The sequence below is a fragment of the Lithobates pipiens genome, unplaced genomic scaffold (genome assembly GCF_037356315.1).
Source record: "Lithobates pipiens isolate NorthernLeopardFrog02 unplaced genomic scaffold, aLitPip1_a1.2 Scaffold_22, whole genome shotgun sequence".
NCBI lineage: Eukaryota > Metazoa > Chordata > Amphibia > Anura > Ranidae > Lithobates > Lithobates pipiens.
The window spans coordinates 24,059,784-24,081,698 of record NW_027507784.1 but is presented as its reverse complement, the minus strand read 5'-3'; the positions used below and the strand labels follow the sequence as shown (position 1 = coordinate 24,081,698).

The 21,915-nt window shown below is 44.5% G+C and overlaps 1 protein-coding gene across 1 annotated transcript in view; it reads left to right on the top strand.

Moving 5' to 3' along the window:
- The window catches only part of LOC143925631 (transmembrane protease serine 9-like), a 117,469-nt gene that overhangs the window by 81,957 nt on the left and 13,597 nt on the right, over positions 1 to 21,915 (top strand). Inside the window, exons 9-12 of the mRNA XM_077450097.1 lie at positions 1,726 to 1,885; positions 4,813 to 4,865; positions 6,960 to 7,129; positions 10,117 to 10,378. Coding sequence (XP_077306223.1) covers positions 1,726 to 1,885; positions 4,813 to 4,865; positions 6,960 to 7,129; positions 10,117 to 10,378 — 645 coding nt within the window. The remainder of the gene's footprint in view (positions 1 to 1,725; positions 1,886 to 4,812; positions 4,866 to 6,959; positions 7,130 to 10,116; positions 10,379 to 21,915) is intronic.

The following is a 21,915-nucleotide window of genomic DNA, read 5'->3' as shown; positions in this document are numbered from 1 at the left end:
TTATGTACAATCTGATTTTTCGACAACTTTGTCCGACCGTGTGTATGCAACAGTTTCGGACAAAATCCGTCGGACAAAATCCGTCGAACAAAATCCGTCGGACAAAATCCGTCGGATTTGGTTGCCAGAATGTCCGACCGTGTGTACAAGGGCTTAGACTTAGGTCTTGTCCAGAAATGGTGTTGCGAGAACTAGCAGTCCCACTTGCGATTCTGAAAGTACAATTTACACACATTTTCTGCAAGTTGCGCATAGGGCTGCCCTATGCGCATTTGTTGCCCAAAAGAGGTTCCCACTCACTCATTGAGGTGCTACAGGCATGGGATCTTCCAATCGGCACCATGACATTGGAACCCCCCCCCCCCCCCCGGCCTGACCTAACATGCACCAACAGTAGTCTTTCCCATTCCTTCCTCATCCTCAGGCTTTATGGCTGTGGACCCCAATAGCAGCTTGACCAGCACAAGTTTCATTTCTAGAAGACGTTCCTATCTTGAGGTTAGGAGAAGGAGAAGTCTACACAATGGCAGCCTGTTGACTCCTTTATTGGAACACAATTGATCGACAGATTTACACGCTTTAATTTATCCCAATGGTGACGGTACATTCCCTGCAAACAGATAACCACAGAGTTGAGAGCTGAGTTGAGAAGCAGCCCAATACTTTAGTCCAGCCTTTCTCAACCTTTTTCAACACAGAGGAACCCTTGAAATAGTTCTCCGGCCTTGGGGAACCCCTGCAAAAAAAATTGAAATCTACAACTTATGATCTAATAGTGTGATGGTCAGTGGGAAGAATGGTCCTTACACTTGTGGTCATTGGGAAGAATTACCTCCTTACATATAGCTTAAAAGATCAATGGTGTCAGTGGGAACTTATCTGAAAGACAGAAATTGCCCAATGCTGAAGGAACCCCTAGCAACCTTTGGAGGAACCCTAGGGTTTTTCGAAATCCTGGTTGAAAATCACTGCTTTAAGGTATTGCCAGAGTTCTATATCCCATATGATTAGTCTATATGATTAGTCTGATCAATGCTGCACCTCTCCTTCCTTGCTTCTCCACTAAGGGAAGCCAGAAGCTAACTCCTCAAAGATTATGTCTTGGCTGTCTTGGTCCTTGCTTCCAATAACCAACCAACCAACCATTTATATATTTAACTATTTACTGTATATAGAACCCCTTTGCCCAACACCAATGCACCACACTGGCAAGGACAGGACTGACACTACCTCACTATCTATGGTATACCCCATTCACTACTCGGGGACCTTTAGTGGCTACCTAAGCAATTACACGGCCTACTCTGGACTACAGGATCTCTAACTCTTATTAATATGGCAAGATCTAGTGACCAATTTGGAGAACTACACTGGGCACTCCTGTGCCCATACCCTACAAGTCTATGCCTTGAACCTTCCACCTAAATCAGTCTTTTAAGCTCAGGTTAACTCTACAGCTAAGATCCATCATTACAAAAAATGATTCCAAAAATAACTGAGACAACCCTATTAATGTTCAATATTAACAAGAAAATTTCTTGCGTCAAAATACAACACACCAAAAGAGAAAAATCTGAACCCACTTACTCACATCAGACATTTAAGACGTTTTTAGGCCGTGACCCTCCATGAGACTAAGCTGATGGTCTGTGCCTGGGTATGCAGGCTGGACTCTGGACCCCTGGTGAGTTTAGTTCTACAGAACACTTTACTTTTCTTTTCCAGAATGTGGTCACCCGTCCATATCCCAGCGCGTTGTGGGGGGAGAGAATATTTCTCAAGGCAAGACGCCATGGATGGGAAGCCTCCTCTACAAGGGTGATCATGTCTGTGGGGCGGCAGTCATATCCAGAACCTGCTTGGCCACCGCGGCTCACTGTCTAAAGTAAGTTGCCTACCATAATTTCTATTTTCTTTTCCAAAAAGCAAAGAACAGAATAATAAATAAATAATAATTAATAAATATAAACAGGAATTGAATGTGAACCTTCACATGCCTGAACATGGGGCCTTGCGTGGTTTCGAAAAATTGCCTTATGTCTGTGATCTCTCTGTAATAAAGAAACCTTTGGACGGTGATTGTTGATCCATGGTGTACTACTACTGTGAATATGTACACTTGCTTGATGTTTCCAGGACCCAGTTGGTAATCTTGGCAGCACCCAAGGCCGGTGCTTGACTATTTTGCGCCCTAGGCAAGGCTAACACTAGCATGCCCCCCCCCCCGTTAGTCTTGCCTAGGGCCACTTAGGTGACTTCAACAGGGTCAGAGCACACTCACCGGGGCAGCAGAATTTCTTCTACATCCAGAGACATGGTGCCTACCTTCTCTCCACAGCTGTCTCCTTTCCCACCTCCTCCCCAGCTGTCCTCGTGCCCAACTCTTTCACCACCTCCAGTTTCTGATGACCTTCTCTGCAGCAGCCATGACGATGTTCTCCACGGCTGCTGCTTTCTCTGTAGAGTCAGTCAGCACCCTATCCCTGTGTAGGGCCCATCGTGTTCCAGGCTAGTGGGGAAGTCAACGGCCATGGCTCCATCCCCTAGGCAGCAGTGCGCCGTGGCAGCTGCCTAGGTTGCCTAGTGGGAGCACCGGCCCTGGCAGCACCCAATGTTTTATGAGCCTTGTTTTCTAGGAAGGTGTGTGATAGGAATATTGATAAGAATTACTGTGAACCTGACATCAAATATTTGTTTTCATGTTAAAGAGGTTCTTCAGTCCCCCCACCCCCCATAAAAATGAAAGGACGGAAGCTTCAAATACTGCAGCTGCTGACTTTTAATAAAATGACGGTTACCAGTCTCAGGATCCAGCATTATCCTCACCCCAACTGCTTACCGCAAAACCGCCGTAGCCTTATGCCGGTATACTGACGTAGAATACTGTGGTTATGGCAGCAGATAGCTGTCATAACCCCGGTATTTTCTGCAATGGCGGCCCGTTCTGTAAGCTGCGGGTTGCTCCCTGTACTGAGGCTGATCGCTACACTGGCTGCTCCTTCTACTGGCAGGGCGAGGAGGGGGACCGACTGGACAAGTCTGTAACTTACCTGTCACACTTTCACAAACAAGGCATTAGCTCTGCTGGAGGCTGGAGCAGGGGAAGAAGGGTAGAGCGTGCTGCTGGTGGGAGAGAGCGTCCTGAATTTGCTGATCGGGACATTGAAAGGGGGGGGCGATGGGGGACTCGGGAGTGCTCACCACTGAAGGCTGGGGGGGTTGCTGCTGGCGGGAGAGAGTGCTTCGGAGTGGGGGAGCAGGGTGAGGCACTTGCCACTGAAGCCACAGGAGCGGGGGAGGAGTGCTGCTGGTGGAACTTGGGAGAGAGCATATTTAGCAGTGGGGGGTGGAGGGTGGGTGTGAGGGCATGGCGCTGGTGGGGGGGAAGGTGGGTGTGAGGGCATGGCGCTGGTGGGGGGGGCTGCAGGTACTTTTCACACTGGCTGGGACTGGAGCTTATGCTGTGGGGTCCGGGTTGCAGGAGGATGCAAACCCGGGCACAGCTGCCAAAACCGGGACTGTCTGGGTCATTCCCATACAGGTGGCAACTCTAGGAACCTGTCAAAAGGCAGAGGATAGAAGGCAGAAAAGTGGAACTTCCATTTAGGGGTGAAATTCCAATACTGAGATGACAGAGGCCAGAGATGACACAATCCTGTAAATCCTGGTGTCTGGGGTTCTTGGATGTGTTCACAAAATGTCTCATACAGATCAGCCCCTGCTGGAGCTGCTCACCTTGTGACTTCTTATAGAGTTTCAACATTTTATTCTGCACACTAAGGGAGAGGAGACTGGGGAAATGTTTCCTCCTGCCTGCAGCACACTGATTCTATTATCTCAGAAAAGTCAGCAAAGTCACTTGGTTAGAGCTTAAGGATTACTTTTTTTTAATGATAAAATGTGTAGCTTTCCTGAGAAATAACACTGTTGCTCAGGACCATTCCCTGGTTCCATCCCCTACCCGCCTCCTAGTACCGTCCCTTTTAGACAATACAGAACCAATTATAATTTCGTGGTGCTAAGTAATTTGTATGGAATTTGGTAATGATATCAAGAAAAGCAGTAAAATAGATCCCCTTCAGCCAGCAACAATAGATCCAACAATGTACCACCCACAACAACCCCCCCCCCCCCAGCAACAATAGACTCCAGGCAGCATCAACAGATCTCCGCACAGCCATCTTTAATAGACTCTCTGGCAGCCATCAAAAATAGACCCCTCCCCAAACAGTAGATCTCCTTCAGCAACAACTGACCCCCAGCAACATAAGACCCACCCATAGCAACAATAGATCCCCTACCAGCAACAACAGACCTCCTCAGCAACAATAGATCCATCTGGAAAAATAGATACCCTCCAGCTAGAATAGATCCCCAGCAGTGACCATCAATACACTGCAGCACACCCCAGCACCCCTTGCCATTACATACAATCAGTCCAGGAGGTGCTGGAACTGCGTTCCTCCACGTTCCCACTGAAAAAAAGCCCTGCTGTTGCTGTATATTGCGACATGCCAAGAACTTATTTATGTGGACTTGTAAAAAGGTACTGACAGGTTCACTTTAAGAGTCATGTAAATGGTGGAAAGTGCCAATTAATTAAGTTTACCCAAGACCAACTCCTTATACAAATAGAGGCAAGAATGCCCCATAGAACTTCTCCCCTATAGGAAGTCCTCCTCCTTGTCGCTCTTCTCTTGCTATAATCCTGTATGTAAGTGCATGGCTGTGTGGTGGAATGGCTAATGAAATCAGGACCAATGTAATGGAGATGTTATGAAGGTTTGATAATGTTCATTCTTTCTTTCTTAGTGGAAAAGATCCCACAAAGCTCTCCGTCATGCTGGGCACCGTGAACCTCACTGGTAAGAGCAGCACCAGAGTCACCATAGATGTAAAAAACGTCACCCTTTACCCGAAATACAATGACGTTAACTACGCTGGGGACCTTGCAATGCTTGAATTGAAGAATCCCATAAATTTCACAAGCAACATTCTTCCAATCTGCCTCCCTGGGCCCAATCAGAACTTTCCCGATGGGATGATGTGTTCCCTAACAGGCTGGGGGTCCATTGCAGAAGGCGGTGAGTGGCATTCTGTCCCAAAGAAGCTAGCACCCAACTGTACATATAGAAAATGACCTTTAATGAAAGCTCATAGATTGGCTGGGTCCTTCAAGTTTTCAATGCAATCTACCATTCAAGGTGGGTGGGTGCAGCATGGTGTGGTGGGCAGTAAACACACAGAGGTTTTGATTTTCTAAAACTGGAGAGGGCAAAATCTGGTGAAGCTCTGCATAGAAACCAATCAGCTTTCAGGTTTTTTGTCAAAGCTTAACTGAACAAGCTGAAGTTAGAAGCTGATTGGCTACTATGCAGAGCTGCACCAGTTTTAGAAAATCAACCTCAGATTCCAAGCTCAGCAATAGTAATATATTGTTGAAAAGTTCAGCAAGTAAAATAAGGCCCAGTGGGAAGGCAACTCGTCCAGAGCCACTTGCAACTGTAACAGTGATGGACCAGTAGTCTGAAGACCTGAGGATGCCGACAGTGTTTGTCACAAGGAGCAGAATGCGGCCTGGCCAGTGCAAACCCAATGAAGAGAATTCCTAGGAGAGATTGGCATAGTTTTTGCACTTTCCCTACTCCTACAGAACCTTTCCCTGACTCTAAATATTGTCCCTGTCAGACGGGAGTCCTGTCCTTATGCTAGCCACTTGCAAAATGCATACCAAGCTCAGGAGTTATGGCCTTAAATAGGCTCCTCCCCCACCGTAGGTGGCCACCTAAGTCACATGGGGCATCAGCATCTAATCGAATAGTTGTCTCCCTGTGTCAGAAACCATGAATCAGACTGAGACAGAAGTACAATAAAAGCACACTTGTTTATTAAATAAAATAAAAAGGTAAATAGAGAAAGCGTAGTCAAAGCATAGCCAGAGTCCAGTAACCGGATCGAGTAGGCAGCCAGTCCAGAGTTCAGTAACCAGATCGGGTAATCAGCCAGGCCAGAAGTCAGGGATCCAAGTGGAGCAACAGCAAGCAGGATAAGGAGCCAGAAGGGATGTCAGCAATCCAGTCTTTAAACAGAACCGCAGGAGATGGTTTCTTGTGATGTGACCAAGGCGGAGGCAGAGATGAAGTGAGCTGGACAGCTTTAAGTAGGCAGGTCAGACGAGCATGATCAGGAACAGCTGGTAACTGTGGAGAGAGATGAGAGCTGGCAATTAGCCGACAGCTGAGCAGCCAGCCCAGAGAAGGAAGGGCTAAGCCAGCCCTGACACTCTGTGACCGAGAAAATCATAGAGGAACCAAGTTCCTCGCAACTTCCTCTCCTATCTGCATTATTGCTATGGTTAAGCGCCACCTGCAGTGGAGAACATAGACTGCAGCTGCCTACAGATGATCTGCCTAAGACCAGCTAAGAAAAAATAAGCAAAAGGTGAAAAAAAAAATCATAGTGTAGCATGTCTAATCAATGAAAGGTATTGAAGGTAAAACTTGCACTCACAAAAGTGGTGGAAAGCAGGCAGATAAGTGTGGAAATCAAGGGGGGCAGTCAGCATGACCTCAGCACACCCCAGCCTTGGCCACTGGCATGAGGATGGAGCAGGACCCGGGCACTGCTAGCCGTTGTGGATACCACCCAAAGACTGCTGTAAAAGGTCTACAGATCACCAGCTTTTGATCTATGGTGTTTTTGACATATTAAAAATGGTATGTTGGTCTAGTGTAGGCCACCAGAATGTAGAGTAAAAGTGGAGTTACGTCACTTGCTACGACCTTGTAGCATTTGAGAGGACAGTTTATTTTATTATACAAAACATTTTCATAAGGGGTGGTCTCATTCATTAACTTGTTTTGGAGGATGGGTTCAGCAAATAAAAACTATGGCTTTACTGGCTGACATAATGTCAAAATGTGGCACTCATCCTTATTAATGTCGTCTTCTTTTTCCAGTTTCATTGCCTTTGCCATACACCCTACGTGAAGTGAAACTCCCGCTGATAAATGCCAAAGCATGTGATCAAATGTTCCTTACTAAATATGGAGACCTGTACACACTGGGGACTATCCGCAGTGACAATATTTGTGCCGGTTATACCAATCAAAGAAAAGATGGTTGCCAGGTGTGTAAAACCGACTTCCTGTCTTCTGTTTTTTTATTTTCTATTTTGTTATTGGAGATTTATTTGATGCTGACATCCCTCGCAGTCCTGTACACAGGTAATATTTTGAGCAAGGCTAAGTTGCTCTTGTTTTTGTTGTTTACCAACTGAGGCCGCGTACATACGAGAGGATTGTCCGCCCAACTAAGTTCGTCAGACAATCCGACAGACAGTCCGTCCAACTTTTGAATGAACGGACTTGACCACACACGATGAACGAACAGTCCGCTGAAAACTTGCGCGATGACGTGTACAACACGTACGACGGGACTAGAAATTCGACGTCCAATACACTGCAATGCAACCTTCCGCTGTGTAAATCCTTTCTGAGCATGCGCCATACTTAGTCCGTCCAACTTGCTTACTCACGAGCGGACTGTCCGCTGAAACGAAGTTTGGACGGACAAAATTACGGAAATTCCGAAAGACTTGGTTCGCCAGACTGTCCGCTGAAAAAGTCCGCTGAAGCCCACACACGGGCGGATTGTCCGCTGAAACACGTTTCAGCGGATTAAGTTGGGCGGACAATCCTCTCGTGTGTACGCGGCCTTAGAATCTAGTAGGATAAGGGTCAGAAAAAAAGAGGTATGTGTAGTTGACTCTTAGCTCAGGACAGCACCCTACAGAGTGAAGCCTCTACCCTGGCTTTCAATAGCCCAATGCCCAATGCTCTATGGTCTACTGGTCAATGGGAAGTCCAATGTTCTACAGACTACTGCGGTTGGGGTTAGACCTGGCTGTGGTTTGTACACAAAGCTGAGATCGACTTTTAACTGCATAGGATTTTTTATAAGGCTTGCTTGCTATACGTTATACAATTTTCTTGTACAACTTTTCTTTAGATTTACCAAAACCATGTAATAGGAGCTCAAACCTAAACACTTTCAATTTGTATGCGATCAGGCAGACCCTTGCACTACATGATTGAAGGTAAATCTAAAGAAAATTGAATAAGAAAATGATATGGTTACATAGTTACATAGTCACATAGTTACATAGTAGGTGAGGTTGAAAAAAGACACATCAAGTCCAACCTATGTGTGTGATTATATGTCAGTATTACATTGTATATCCCTGTATGTTGTGGTCGTTCAGGTGTTTATCTAATAGTTTTTTCTTGAAACTATCAATGCCCCCCCCGCTGAGACCACCACCTGTGGAAGGGAATTCCACATCCTTGCCGCTCTTACAATAAAGAACCCTCTACGTAGTTTAAGGTTAAACCTCTTTTTTCTAATTTTAATGAGTGGCCACAAGTCTTGTTAAACTACCTTCTGCAAAAAAAGTTTTATCCCTATTGTGGGGTCACCAGTACGGTATTTGTATATTGAAATCATATCCCCTCTCAAGCGTCTCTTCTCCAGAGAGAATAAGTTCAGTGCTCGCAACCTTTCCTCATAACTAATATCCTCCAGACCCTTTATTAGCTTTGTTGCCCTTCTTTGTACTCGCTCCATTTCCAGTACATCCTTCCTGAGGACTGGTGCCCAGAACTGGACAGCATACTCCAGGTGGGGCCGGACCAGAGTCTTGTAGAGCGGGAGAATTATAGATTTACTCTATCTCTGGAGTCGATCCTCTTTTTTAATGCCAATATTCTGTTTGCTTTGTTAGCAGCAGAGTGGCATTGCATGCCATTGCTGAGCCTATCATCTACTAGGACCCCCAGGTCCTTTTCCATCCTAGATTCCCCCAGAGGTTCTACCCCCAGTCTATAGATTGCATTCATATTTTTGCTATCCAAATGCATTATTTTAAATTTTCTACATTAAACCTCATTTGCCATGTAGTTGCCCACCCCATTAATTTGTTCAGATCTTTTTGCAAGGTTGCCACATTCTGCTGAGAAGTTATTGCCCTGTTTAGCTTAGTATCATCCGCAAATACAGAGATTGAACTGTTTACCCCACCCTCCAGGTCATTTATGAACAAATTAAATAGGATTGGTCCCAGCACAGAACCCTGGGGGACCCCACTACCCATCCCAGACCATTCCGGGTACTGCCCATTTATCACCACCCTCTGAACTCGCCCTTGTAGCCAGTTTTCAATCCATGTACTCACCCTATGATCCATGCCAACAGACCTTACTTTGTACAGTAAACGTTTATGGGGAACTGTGTCAGATGCTTTTGCAAAATCCAGATACACCACATCTACGGGCCTTCCTTTATCTAGCTGGCAACTCACCTCCTCATAGAAGATTAATAGATTGGTTTGGCAAGAACGATTCTTCATGAATCCATGTTGATTACTGCTAATAATACCGTTCTCATTACTAAAATTTTGTATATAGTCCCTTATCACCCCCCTCCAAGAGTTTACATACTATTGATGTTAGGCTAACAGGTCTGTAATTCCCAGGGATGTATTTTTGGCCCTTTTTAAATATTGGTGCTACATTGGCTTTTCTCCAATCAGCTGGTACCATTCCAGTCAGTGAGCTGTCAATAAAAATTAGGAACAATGGTCTGGCAATTACTTGACTGAGTTCACTAGGTACCCTCGGGTGCAAGCCATCTGGTCCTGGTGATTTATTAGTGTTAAGTTTCCCAAGTCTAATTTTATTTCTGTCCTCTGTTAGCCATGGAGGTGCTTCCTGTGATGTGTCATGAGGATAAACATAGCAGTTTTGGTTACTGAAGCCCCCTGATTCCCTTGTGAAGACTGAGGAGAAGAATAAATTCAATACCTTCACCATCTCCCCATCCTTTGTAACCAGCTGTATGGCCAGCTTAAGGAAAGCCAACAAGTTGTAAAAATATTAACAGAAAAAAAACAATAGAATGCTTACGGTATATGTAGTGTATGGTGAGTTAAAATAAAGATTGGTGCATGGCTGACTGGTCTATCAAACACCATTCGTAAACAGCTGTATATAGCCAGATGCTTTTATTGATAGAAGAAATGGTCCATTTGAAATTTTCTGCTTTGTTTTTTTTTTTCAGGGAGATTCAGGAGGTCCCTTGGCATGCCAGGTAGGTGACACTTGGTTCCTGGTTGGGATTGTCAGCTGGGGGGTTGGCTGTGCCACACCTGGCATCCCTGGAGTCTACACCAAAGTCTCCAACTTCACCACTTGGATGGTTGAACACTGTGAGCTTAAGGACATCTTCACCAAACAAATCAAAACCACAACAGTAAAGACCGCAACAGTCTCCACTACCAAATGCTCCACACAAAAGCCCAAACAGGCAGCTCAGGGCTTAAGTGTGATCCAAGAAAACACTGCTGCCAATGGAGCCAACCTTGGATCTTCTATACTAATGAGCCTTCTGATTATATCTTCCATAATCACCAAAATACAGGACATTCTGTGAAGGATTATTTGAAATACCGTAACTAAGATGACAAAGCCAGCATGTTCATTTTTTTTCTTTATATTTGTGTATTCTCTCCCATTACGTTTTTGGTGGGACTCTCAAGGAACACTAACACTGAACTTTCAACTATCTATTTATGGTTTATTTGATTAAGTCCCCCCTCAAAGTAGAGGCGAAAGCATATTTCTGCATCCCAGAACAGGTTGCAGGCTTGTCCTGATAAAAAATCCAGATGGTTATCAAATGTAAAGAGGAAAGAATCGGTGCTAATCCCGACCAGCCCAGGTGAATAAACGATAAAGTGGGGCCTCAGCCTACTTGTCACCACCAAACCACGCATTCTGATGCATTTTGCCCTGTCCAACGGGGCTCAAGCCTAGGGACCCTATGATTAAGCCGCTGGTGGGCAAGGGTAAAATGTATGAGAGTGATTTGTTGGAAAAAAGTGGGCTGAGGCTGCTTTTTATCGTTTATTCACCTGAGCTGGACGGGAGTAGTGGCGATTCTTTCCTCTTTATATATCTATTCATGGCTGCCATTCTATGTAGCCCTTATCCCATAACCATTTGCATGATGTAGCTATTAAAGGAATCCCGTACTGAGAGTTCATATAGGCAACTACCGTTGCCTATATGAACTACCGTTGCCTATACTGTTCCCTTTGAACAGTTATTTGGCTTGTATGCTGACCCTAAGACATTTTTAGAAAGTCAGTGGTTTTCAGGTTTCCTTTAGATTCGGTTCACACTATACAGGTGAGTCTGAGCATGGGCGTGCTCCTGTTCATCACGTTTAGGGCAGACCATTCATTTAAATGGTGCTGCCTTATGCACTAGATACACGGAAAATAAGTCCCTGACTTTTTGCCAAAAGACACGCCACATCGAACTGCATGACACTGTTGCACCATGCAGCTTGGACCTTGCAAAAAAGCTCACGTTTGCAGATCCACTGGGGTGGCATTAATTAATGACACCATTGTGCATCTGCTACGGGGCAACGCGTTTCTCTGCTGTTGGGGAAAGCATGTGATTTTGCGACCATTCTTGACACTCCAAGGTGTGAACCCAGCCTTAACTATACTCTGAGATTTAAAGAACCTTGTGTTGTTTCCTTAGCAATAATAAAGCAGGATACTAAATCGTTTTTCAGTTTTTGTAATCACTCTAAATCAGCCTCTAAGGGTAAGGCCACAGCTTTGCCTGTGGGGAACTCACACAAAATCATGTGCTTTCTACAGAAACGCGTAGCCCCTTAGCAGATGTGTGACGGCACTGTTAATTGTGGATGGAACCTCCATACATCTACAAACTTATGTGTTTTTTGGAAAAGTCAGAAACTTTTTTTCCCAGTTGCTCACTCATAAGTCAGCTGATTGAAATGAATGGGCTGCTCTACATGCAGCCTGTGGGAATGCCCGCACTCGGTTACACCTGTATGGCGTAAGCCGATCCTTAAATATATAGTTTGTGTTTGAGATCTTTGTATATTATTTAAATATTTGCTTAATATATATAGTATGGCACCGTGACCACACTTCCTTAATATTTCTAGAATTTGTATGTTTTTGTCATGTACCTTACAGAGATGCTGAGAGCGGCTCCCCTTGCAGCTGAGCGCACTATACCCCTGGAAGTGGTACGGAGGGTATAGGACATAAAGAGGCATGGGTCACTAGCAGGCTTAAGCAGGACTTGCGTGATGATCACTGGGAAACCACTTGAAGGAGATGAGTCCTTCAAGTGGTTGTGGTAGGGTGCTTAGGCTTGAAACCAGTTTGAGTAAGAAGCCCGGCTGAGGTTTCTTACTCAAAAGTGTTAGTTGTAGGGGAGTCCGTGGAGAGAGCCGGGTCAAACACAGGTAATAAAGGTAATAGAAGCAGAAGCAAGTCCGTATTAGTAGCTGGGGTCATACACTGGTGGTCAGGCAGATGAGACAGTAGGAAGTCCTTATTATGAGCTGAGGTCAAACACAGGTGCTCAGGCAGGGTAAGCAGAGTCCTTAAAGCAAGCCGAGGTCAAACTGCTGGAGAGAGATCAGAGCAGGTCAGGGTCAATCCAGGTCACAACAGGTAATCACAATACATGGACTTGAGCTTCTTACCTATATATTTTTACACAATGCTTGAATATGGAAAGCAAGCAGAAAAATGTAGGGGTCTAGGTCTTGCAGATATCTTAAAGCTGAGCTCCAGCGATTATATACTTTGCATGCTTACACTGGGCCAGCTTAAGTACCATTTCAGTTGCCCAAGCTACTACAGTAATGGCCATAATCTATTGTGTGCCATACCAAGTGAGGCCCTTCTGTTAAGTAACCACAGGGAGTTGCTGGTTTGGCATGACCACCATTTAGACCCCATTCACACCTGTGTGTAATGTTTTATGCACTTTTTTGTGCATTTTTTTCCCCTACAAATGGGCCAAAGTAGCGCTTGAATTTTTGCTTTAGCAGTGAGCCTTGCAAGCTCTTGTATCTCTCCATTTGTTGTGTGTGCAATGCGTTTCATCACATGAAGACTAGCTGCATTTAGGGTGCTATTAACAATTAATGGCGCCGTGTGTTTTCGGGAACGAGTGCAGAAATGTGTGATCGGGGCCTTAGAGAATGCCTTACATTTTTCTCAATTATTGCACAACCTTCTCTGATTGGTGGAGGGGGAGAGGGGGCCTTGTCATGATCTCCAATCAGAGAACACTTTGCATTTAGAACACAAATTCTGTCAATAATTATAGTAAAACAAATGACCCAACATCTACCTTAATAAGAGTATAGGGTTAATGGTAAGGGTCAGGTTGATTGCTAAACACACAGGTGGTAGGTGGTAAATGCAAAGCATAGTGGTGATATATGTACAGGTGGGGGGTGTGGTTAAAGAAAAATCTAGCAATATAGTATTTATTTTCTTTACATTCTTATAGTCAGGAGTACAAAATAAAGTTTTCTTTTATTTTGGTAGGCAAACATTACATATAAATATTTTGCATTTCTGTATCCAGACAGTAGAAGGCTCCTTTGCACATGCTTATCTCCTGTGTAGATTGCCTTCTGCTTATAGAGCTCAGTAACTCAAGCTGAAATGTACACACAGATGGCAGACTCAGAGTAGGGATTCCTCCTCATCCAAGCCATGTGCAGATTAGCCATACAGAGTCTTAATTAAAGAGAGTGTGTGAAGGCAAACATCTTCTGCTAGGTTCTAGAAGACCACTAGTGCTCTGGGAATCCTCTGTCAGGGGTACTACCTGTATTAATGTTCACATGTAAAACAAAGATTTTATAGAAATATTAAACAAAAAATAAAAAAAACTGTTTATAATATAATAAAGTTTTTGTTTCAATAATACTATACTATGTAGCGCTACCCCAGCAGGGATTACATTATTTTCTTTTCCAAAGAGTATAGAGGATGCCTGTCAACCAAGCAACAGTCCATTCATTACGACTCCAATAAACAGCCTAGAGAAGGGGGTTATAAACTGGCGACCCTCCAGCTGTTGTAAAACTACAAGTCCCGTCATGTTTGTAAGTGTCAGCTTTGCAATGCCTGGTGAGACTTGTAGTTTTGCAACAGCTGGAGGGCCGCCAGTTTGAGACCCCTGCTCTAGCGTTTGTCTTTTTATGGTTTATTGCTGGTAAACACATTGGAAACTGGATGGGAATTGGGGCACATGGTACTCCAAAAGTGCTCCCCAATGGTTCGTGATCAGAGGACAGTCTTTCTAATAGTAGTAGAAGCTAGTAGTGAACAGTCCAAAGCCCCAAAGCTGAAGACCATGGGACAAGTCTTTGGGCATCTGGTTACTTTACACCAGTGTTTCTCAATTCCAGTCCTCATGGCCCACTAACAGGTCATGTTTTCAGGATTTCCCTCAGATGAAACAGCTGGGGTAATTACTAAGGCAGTGAAACTGATCAAATCACCTGTGCAAAATAATGGAAAGCCTGAAAACATGACCTGTTAGTGGGCCATGAGGACTGGAATTGAAAAACACTGCTTTACACCAACGCGTAACTATTGGTGCCCAGCGCAGCATCCATCACACAGTCTCAGAAATAAGCTTAGGGTCACTACTTACACATCCTCCCAACTTCCTCTAGATTCAAACCAGTGACTGAGGTGGCACTTCTCAGGACCGGATCCCTTTTGGTGCAGTTAGTTCTGAGCAAAGCTTATTTGGGTCTTTGTTTCTGGACCTTCCTAGGCCTCCTAGAGCAGCTTGTTCAGTCAATGGGCTGCATGGTAGCAGCGCTCCCGGCATTTCTGGAACCCTTCTGGGGAGAAGGAACCCTGCTCTCCAGTGTCCACATTCCAGACCCCTACTGTATACTTCCCCTAGGATAGGATGGTACCCGATAAATAGAGTTGGGCCAAACACCTCCCGGTTCGGTTTGCGCCAAAACTCTCGAACATCACAAAAGTTTGGACCCGAACTGTGAACCCTATTAAAGTCTATGGGACCCAAACTTGAAAGATCAGAAGTGCCCATTTTGAAAGCTTATATGCAAGTTATTGGCCATAAAAGGGTATGGTGGCCTGGTTACTGCACTGGGGGACATGTATCAATGCAAAAATTATGTTTACATCCCGCCAAGCACCCCACAAATTTGACTGTTCGCCAAATAGGCGATGTTTGGACAGAACTTTTGCTTGGCTCGAACTGTTCGCCCAACTCTACCGATAAATATTGAGGCTATATCCACGCTATGAAAAAAATATCACCTGTCTCTGAGGACTCATTCATACCATTGTGGTTTGTTAACATGTATCATACTGCCCTTTAACATATGTTGAGTCAAAGAAGTACATGCTTTGCGTCAGAAAACTGCAACGCACATCCAAGGTGTATTGGGGTACTATTCAGAATGCTGAAATGCAATAATGCACTGCATTGCACAAATGCACGGAAAGCATGTTGCCGTAAATTACATATTACTACAATGCAATAGTATGAATGGGCCCTAAATCATGGCAGTCCTTAGAAAATCAGGAGAAGCTTAGGCGTTATTAGCTATAAGGTATCAAAAGCTAGTAGGGGGGAAATCAAAAAATCTTCCAACCTTAAAATGGACCTGTCAGCAACTTTACACGTCTGCATAAATAATTACCAAAATACAGCAACAGTATCATTGCTCAGTAAAAGCTCCACCTTTTATCATTAGAAAGCTATCCTTGGGCTCCAGTCGATGACTTTGCCTAGGTGGAGATGATGTCATCAGCCTGCTGCAGGCAGGAAGAAGCATTTTCTCAGTCTCCCTTCCCCCAATGGCCAGACTGCAGAATTGTAACTTGGTAGCATTTGTGAGCACTGCGCAGTCATCGGGATTTACATGACTGTGCCATCTCTGAGCACCTCAGTCCAGGAAGTAGATGGTGACCATGGATGGTGCCTGAACAAAGGTAGTGCCGTCCTTTTAGAGAGAAAAGCAGATGAAGCCATTGCCAGGGGGAGTACCACATACCTGAGGAAAAATAATAAATACCTGAAAGTGTCACACAGTATTACTGAGCAATTCAGGGCCGTCTTTAATATCGATTGGACCCTGGGCAAAAATTGTCTTAGGGCCCCCCTCCCCCCATGCAATGTTGCTCTCCACCTTCTCTGAGACATACAATAAATAGCAGCTAGACTTAAAATCAGTTTACTGTATCAGATCAGCCAGCGATTGCGATTGGTTGCTAGAGGTTACAGCATACCATTATTGTGTACTGACTGGTTGCTAGAGGTTACAGCACTCCTTAAGGCTCACTGATTAGTTGCTAGAGGTTACAGCACATTTCTGCTTGTTGATTGGCTGCTAGAGATTGCTGTACAGTAATACTGCTCACTAGTTGCGATAGGTTACAGCACATCTTCTCCTCACTGCAGGGGGGGCATGATATACCTATGAATGCTGCCTTTATTTACATATAAATGCCGTTGGCCTCAGCTATTTACATATGCATGTGACTGCTATTTACATATGAATGCCAGTATTTACATGTAAATAAAGGGCCTGCAGGTGAGTCATCTGTACACAACAATAGGGCAGAGCTGGGCAGCATTAGTAGCAGCACAGGACTAAAACTTCAGGGGACAAGGGAATGTAAACTGGGATAGTTGGCAAGTATGAGGCAGCTGCTTTGGGCCCCACAACAATGACAGGGCCCTGGGCAGCTGCCCCTTTTGCCCTGCCTTAAAGACGGCCCTGCTGAGCATGGTTGACTCAAAATTTACAGCTGTTGACAGGTCCACTTTAATGAACAGCCCTCCTTGTCTATGGATATCTTCTCTTCCCCAGCATTGTGTAGAGTGAGTGACATCTAAAACCAATTTGCTAGTTTTCATATTAATATTCTATTTTCCTAGAGTTCAGCACCTTTGTAAGCATATTCTTTGTTTCTGTAGCCATTGGATAGGGATCGGGAACATGACACCTATAAGTGTAAACATGTCTATGACAAAGGAAGCCGCACTTCAGCTGTAGAGTGTTATGAATATTTAATGGTCTCCATACACTGAATGGATGATTTTGGGTGGTGTTAGCTTGTTGCTGGTTACCAAGGTGTTGGAGGGATGAGAAAACGCCATCCCGGGTCTCATGTTACTCCGAGGTGTGAGATTTTATTATCCTGGAGATGAGCAGAACACCAAGACCCAAAAGGGAGGACACACCAATATGGCAATGAAGAGCCTCTCTGCCATTCTTCTGATGAATATCGGTAGGTGAAATGTTCCTTCTCAATTTTTTGCAAAGCTTTCATTTTTAACATCATTTGTCAGCCAATACATGTATAAAACATAGTGAGGGGGAGGGTGTCTAAGAGAATATGTGTCAACCAGCAAGAAAGCTTCTAATCTAGACAGCAAGCTGACTCCTGACCGTGGGTTCCAATAATGGGTCCCACAGCATCACCAGAGAACATTCCTTTTAAAGACCATCATGGTGTTGACCAACTAGTTCAATGGGTGCCACATAAGCTCCCAGCTGGTCACAATATACAACATGGGTAAGATATGCCTTCAGCACACCAACAAAGCTCCTTATTTTTATATGGTCACATTGAAAACCAAAGTTTTGGTCCATTTGGGAACCCTTCATTGGGCATGTGATACACAATGGCCCTAAGTATTCAGTCTCAGTAATGGACTCGACCATATACAGGATGTAGGAGATGAGACTTGAACATAACGTCATACTTTCCAAAAGGATCACCAATCCTTCTTCACGAGACACAGCTATAATATATAGTCACATGCTGTAGAAAACCAATGTTTTGGCCCATATGGGAACCCTTCATTGAAAATGTGCTACACAATGGATATATTGAATGTAGGAGATATGTCTTGAACATAACCTTTCTTGTGTTGGAGACCATGCTGGACTGACTGGATTGATCACCAGTCCTGAGTGGGTATTCATCTGGGCAAAAAGAAAGAAATGCCTTCCTGTGATGGATGGTGGCAATGGGCCTTCTTGGGGATTGGGCCGCTTCCTTTTCTGTTTGACCTTAAGGTCGTTTCAGTTTTTAGACATAGATAAAAAAAGAGAGAAGAGCCCGGTGTCCAAAGAAATGTGACTTCAAAATATGGTTCATGGGTCTGTATTAAAAATGATCAACATGTACATCGAGACCATGGCAATGAATTGCAATGAATTATTTGTTTGATTGAATTGGGTGAGGAGATGCACTGGATACCTCCAGAGTTAGGACTGCACTACACAGGGATGCCTTGACATGGCCACCACAGCTGTATTTGCAAATGAGTGTAAACTTAACTTCTTGTTTTTAATGTGAACTGTTTCACAGGGTCAGCCTGGTTTTGTTGCAGGCAGGCTCGTATGTGAGTTGGGAATTTTCCTTTTGTTTTTGATGTGCGTTGCCTTTCCAAGTGCTCCTTGGTGCAAAGGCCAGTTACAGACATCTCAAATCTCCCATGACTCGCGGGATACTCCTGCATTTGACGGGCGCGGCATGATCTTCCGGCTGAGCCTGCACTGCCACTCAGCCTGGAGTAATCACAAACAGCGGGTGTCTCCTGCCGCTGTCATGCAGCTGCGGTCTTAACTGTTCGGCGGCCGTCCACTGTAACAAAGCCCCGCCTCCTCATCCATGATAGATGGAACGCTGATTCAATTTCCCAGCATTGTATCAGTGTTCAGTTGACCGTCTATCATGGATGAGGAGGCGGGGCTTTGTTACAGTGGACGGCTGGCCAACAGTTAAGACTGCAGCCTCATGATATGGCGGGAGACACCCGCTGTGTGTAATCAAGGTACTGGCGAGGCTGCAGGTGGGCACTGATGAGGATACATATGGCACAGTGAGGCTGAAGATGGTCACAGTGAGGCTGCAGATGGGCACTGATGAGGATACAGATGGGCTCAGTGAGGCTGCAGATGGGCACTGATGAGGATACAGATGGGCACAGTGAGGCTGCAGATGGGCACTGATGAGGATACAGATGGACACAGTGAGGCTGCATATGGGCACCAATGAGGATAAAAATGGTCTGGCCACCTAAGGGTAAAAATAGAGCACATGGCCTGGCAATGAAAGGGTTAAAACCAATGGTGGTCAGAGGTAGTTCCCCCATACCCACCTAAAACCATTGGCGGTCATTGGCCCCCCATAAACTTCAATAGATTACACTTTTATGGAATTTCAAACAACGTTCATCAAACCTTTCCATATATATGTGGGGACCGTGGCATGGGATTTGGAGAGGATTCTGTGCATTGCAAACAGCACCTTGGATTTAAGCATTTATTGCAAAAAGGTGCAGATGCTGGTTTATAATCTCACCAGCCATTTGATCTGGTGAGTCAGTTTTGGTACGATTGATGGAGGATCATATTTGGTGTTATTATCATAGTTGATCGACATACAAGTCATTATTTTATATACAGTGCCTTGCGAAAGTATTCGGCCCCCTTGAACTTTTCAACCTTTTGCCACATTTCAGGCTTCAAACATAAAGATATACAATTTAAATTTTTTGTGAAGAATCACCAACAAGTGGGACACAATTGTGAAGTGGAACGAAATCTATTGGATATTTTAAACTTTTTTAGCAAATAAAAAGCTGAAAAGTGGTGCGTGCAAAATTATTCGGCCCCTTTACTTTCAGTGCAGCAAACTCACTCCAGAAGTTCAGCGAGGATCTCTGAATGATCCAATGTTGTCCTAAATGACTGATGGTAATAAATAGAACCCACCTGTGTGTAATCAAGTCTCTGTATAAATGCACCTGCTCTGTGATAGTCTCAGGGTTCTGTTGAAAGCGCAGAGAGCATCATGAAGACCAAGGAACACACCAGGCAGGTCTGTAATACTGTTGTGGAGAAGTTTAAAGCCGGATTTGGATACAAAAAGATTTCCCAAGCTTTAAACATCCCAAGGAGCACTGTGCAAGCGATCATTTTGAAATGGAAGGAGTATCAGACCACTGCAAATCTACCAAGACCTGGCCGTCCCTCTAAACTTTCAGCTCAGACAAGGAGAAGACTGATCAGAGATGCAGCCAAGAGGCCCATGATCACTCTGGATGAACTGCAGAGAACTACAGCTGAGGTGGGAGAGTCTGTCCATAGGACAACAATCAGTCATACACTGCACAAATCTGCCCTTTATGGAAGAGTGGCAAGAAGAAAGCCATTTCTCAAAGATATCCATAAAAAGTCTTGTCTAAAGTTTGCCACAAGCCACCTGGGAGACACACCAAACATGTGGAAGAAGGTGCTCTGGTCAGATGAAACCAAAATCAAACTTTTTGCCCACAATGCAAAACGATATGTTTGGCATAAAAGCAACACAGCTCATCACCCTCAACACACCATCCCCACTGTCACACATGGTGGTGGCAGCATCAGGGTTTGGGCCTGCTTTTCTTCAGCAGGGACAGGGAAGATGGTTAAAATTGAGGGGAAGATGGATGCAGCCAAATACAGGACCATTCTGGATGAAAACCTGTTGGAGTCTGCAAAAGACCTGAAACTGGGACGGAGATTTATCTTCCAACAAGACAATGATCCCAAACATACAGCAAAATCTACAAAGGAATGGTTCACAAATAAACGTATCCAGGTGTTAGAATGGCCAAGTCAAAGTCCAGACCTGAATCCAATCGAGAATCTGTGGAGAGAGCTGAAAACTGCTGTTCACAAACGCTCTCCATCCATCCTCACTGAGCTCCAGCTGTTTTGTAAGGAAGAATGGGCAAGAATTTCAGCCTCTCGATGTGCAAAACTGATAGAGACATACCCCAAGCGACTTGCAGCTGTAATCGCAGCAAAAGGTGGCTCTACAAAGTATTAACGCAAGGGGGCCGAATCATTTTGCACGCCCCACTTTTCATTTTTTTATTAAAAAAGTTTAATATATCCAATAGATTTTGTTCCACTTCACAATTGTGTCCCACTTGTTGGTGATTCTTCACAAAAAATAAAAATTTTATATCTTTATGTTTGAAGCCTGAAATGTGGCAAAAGGTTGAAAAGTTCAAGGGGGCCAAATACTTTCGCAAGGCACTGTATATATATATATACACACACACACACACACATATGCATATAGTATCTCACAAAAGTGAGTACACCCTTCACATTTTTGTAAATATTTGCTTCTATCTCTTCATGTGACAACACTGAAGAAATGACACTTGTCTACAATGTAAAGTAGTGAGTGTACAGCTTGTATAACAGTGTAAATTTCCTGTCCCCTCAAAATAACTCAACACACAGCCATTAATGTCTAAACCGCTGGCAACAAAAGTGAATACACCCCTAAGTGAAAATGTCCAAATTGGGCCCAATTAGCCATTTCCCCTCCCCATGTCATGTGACTCGTTAGTGTTACAAGATCTCAGGTGTGAATGGGGAGCAGGTGTGTTAAATTTAGTGTTATCGCTCTCACTCTCTGATACTGGTCACTATTGCTCTATATAAAGATGGCCTAGGCTATAAGAAGTTTGCCAAGACCCTGAAACTGAGCTGCAGCACGGTGGCCAAGACCATACAGCGTTTTAACAGGACAGGTTCCACTGAGAACAGGCCTTGCCATGGTCGACCAAAGAAGTTGACTGCACGTGATCAGCGTCATATCCAGAGGTTGTCTTTGGGAAATAGACGTATGAGTGCTGCCAGCATTGCTGCAGAGGTTGAAGGGGTGGGGGGGTCAGCCTGTCAGTGCTCAGACCATACGCCGCACACTGCATCAAATTGGTCTGTATGGCTGTCATCCCAGAAGGAAGCCTCTTCTAAAGATGATGCACAAGAAAGCCCACAAACATTTTGCTGAAGACAAGCAGACTAAGGACATGGATTACTGGAACCATGTCCTGTGGTCCGATGAGACCAAGACAAACGTATTTATTTCAGATGGTGACAAGTGTGTGTGGGGGCAACCAAGTGAGGAGGACAAAGACAAGTGTGTCTTGTCTA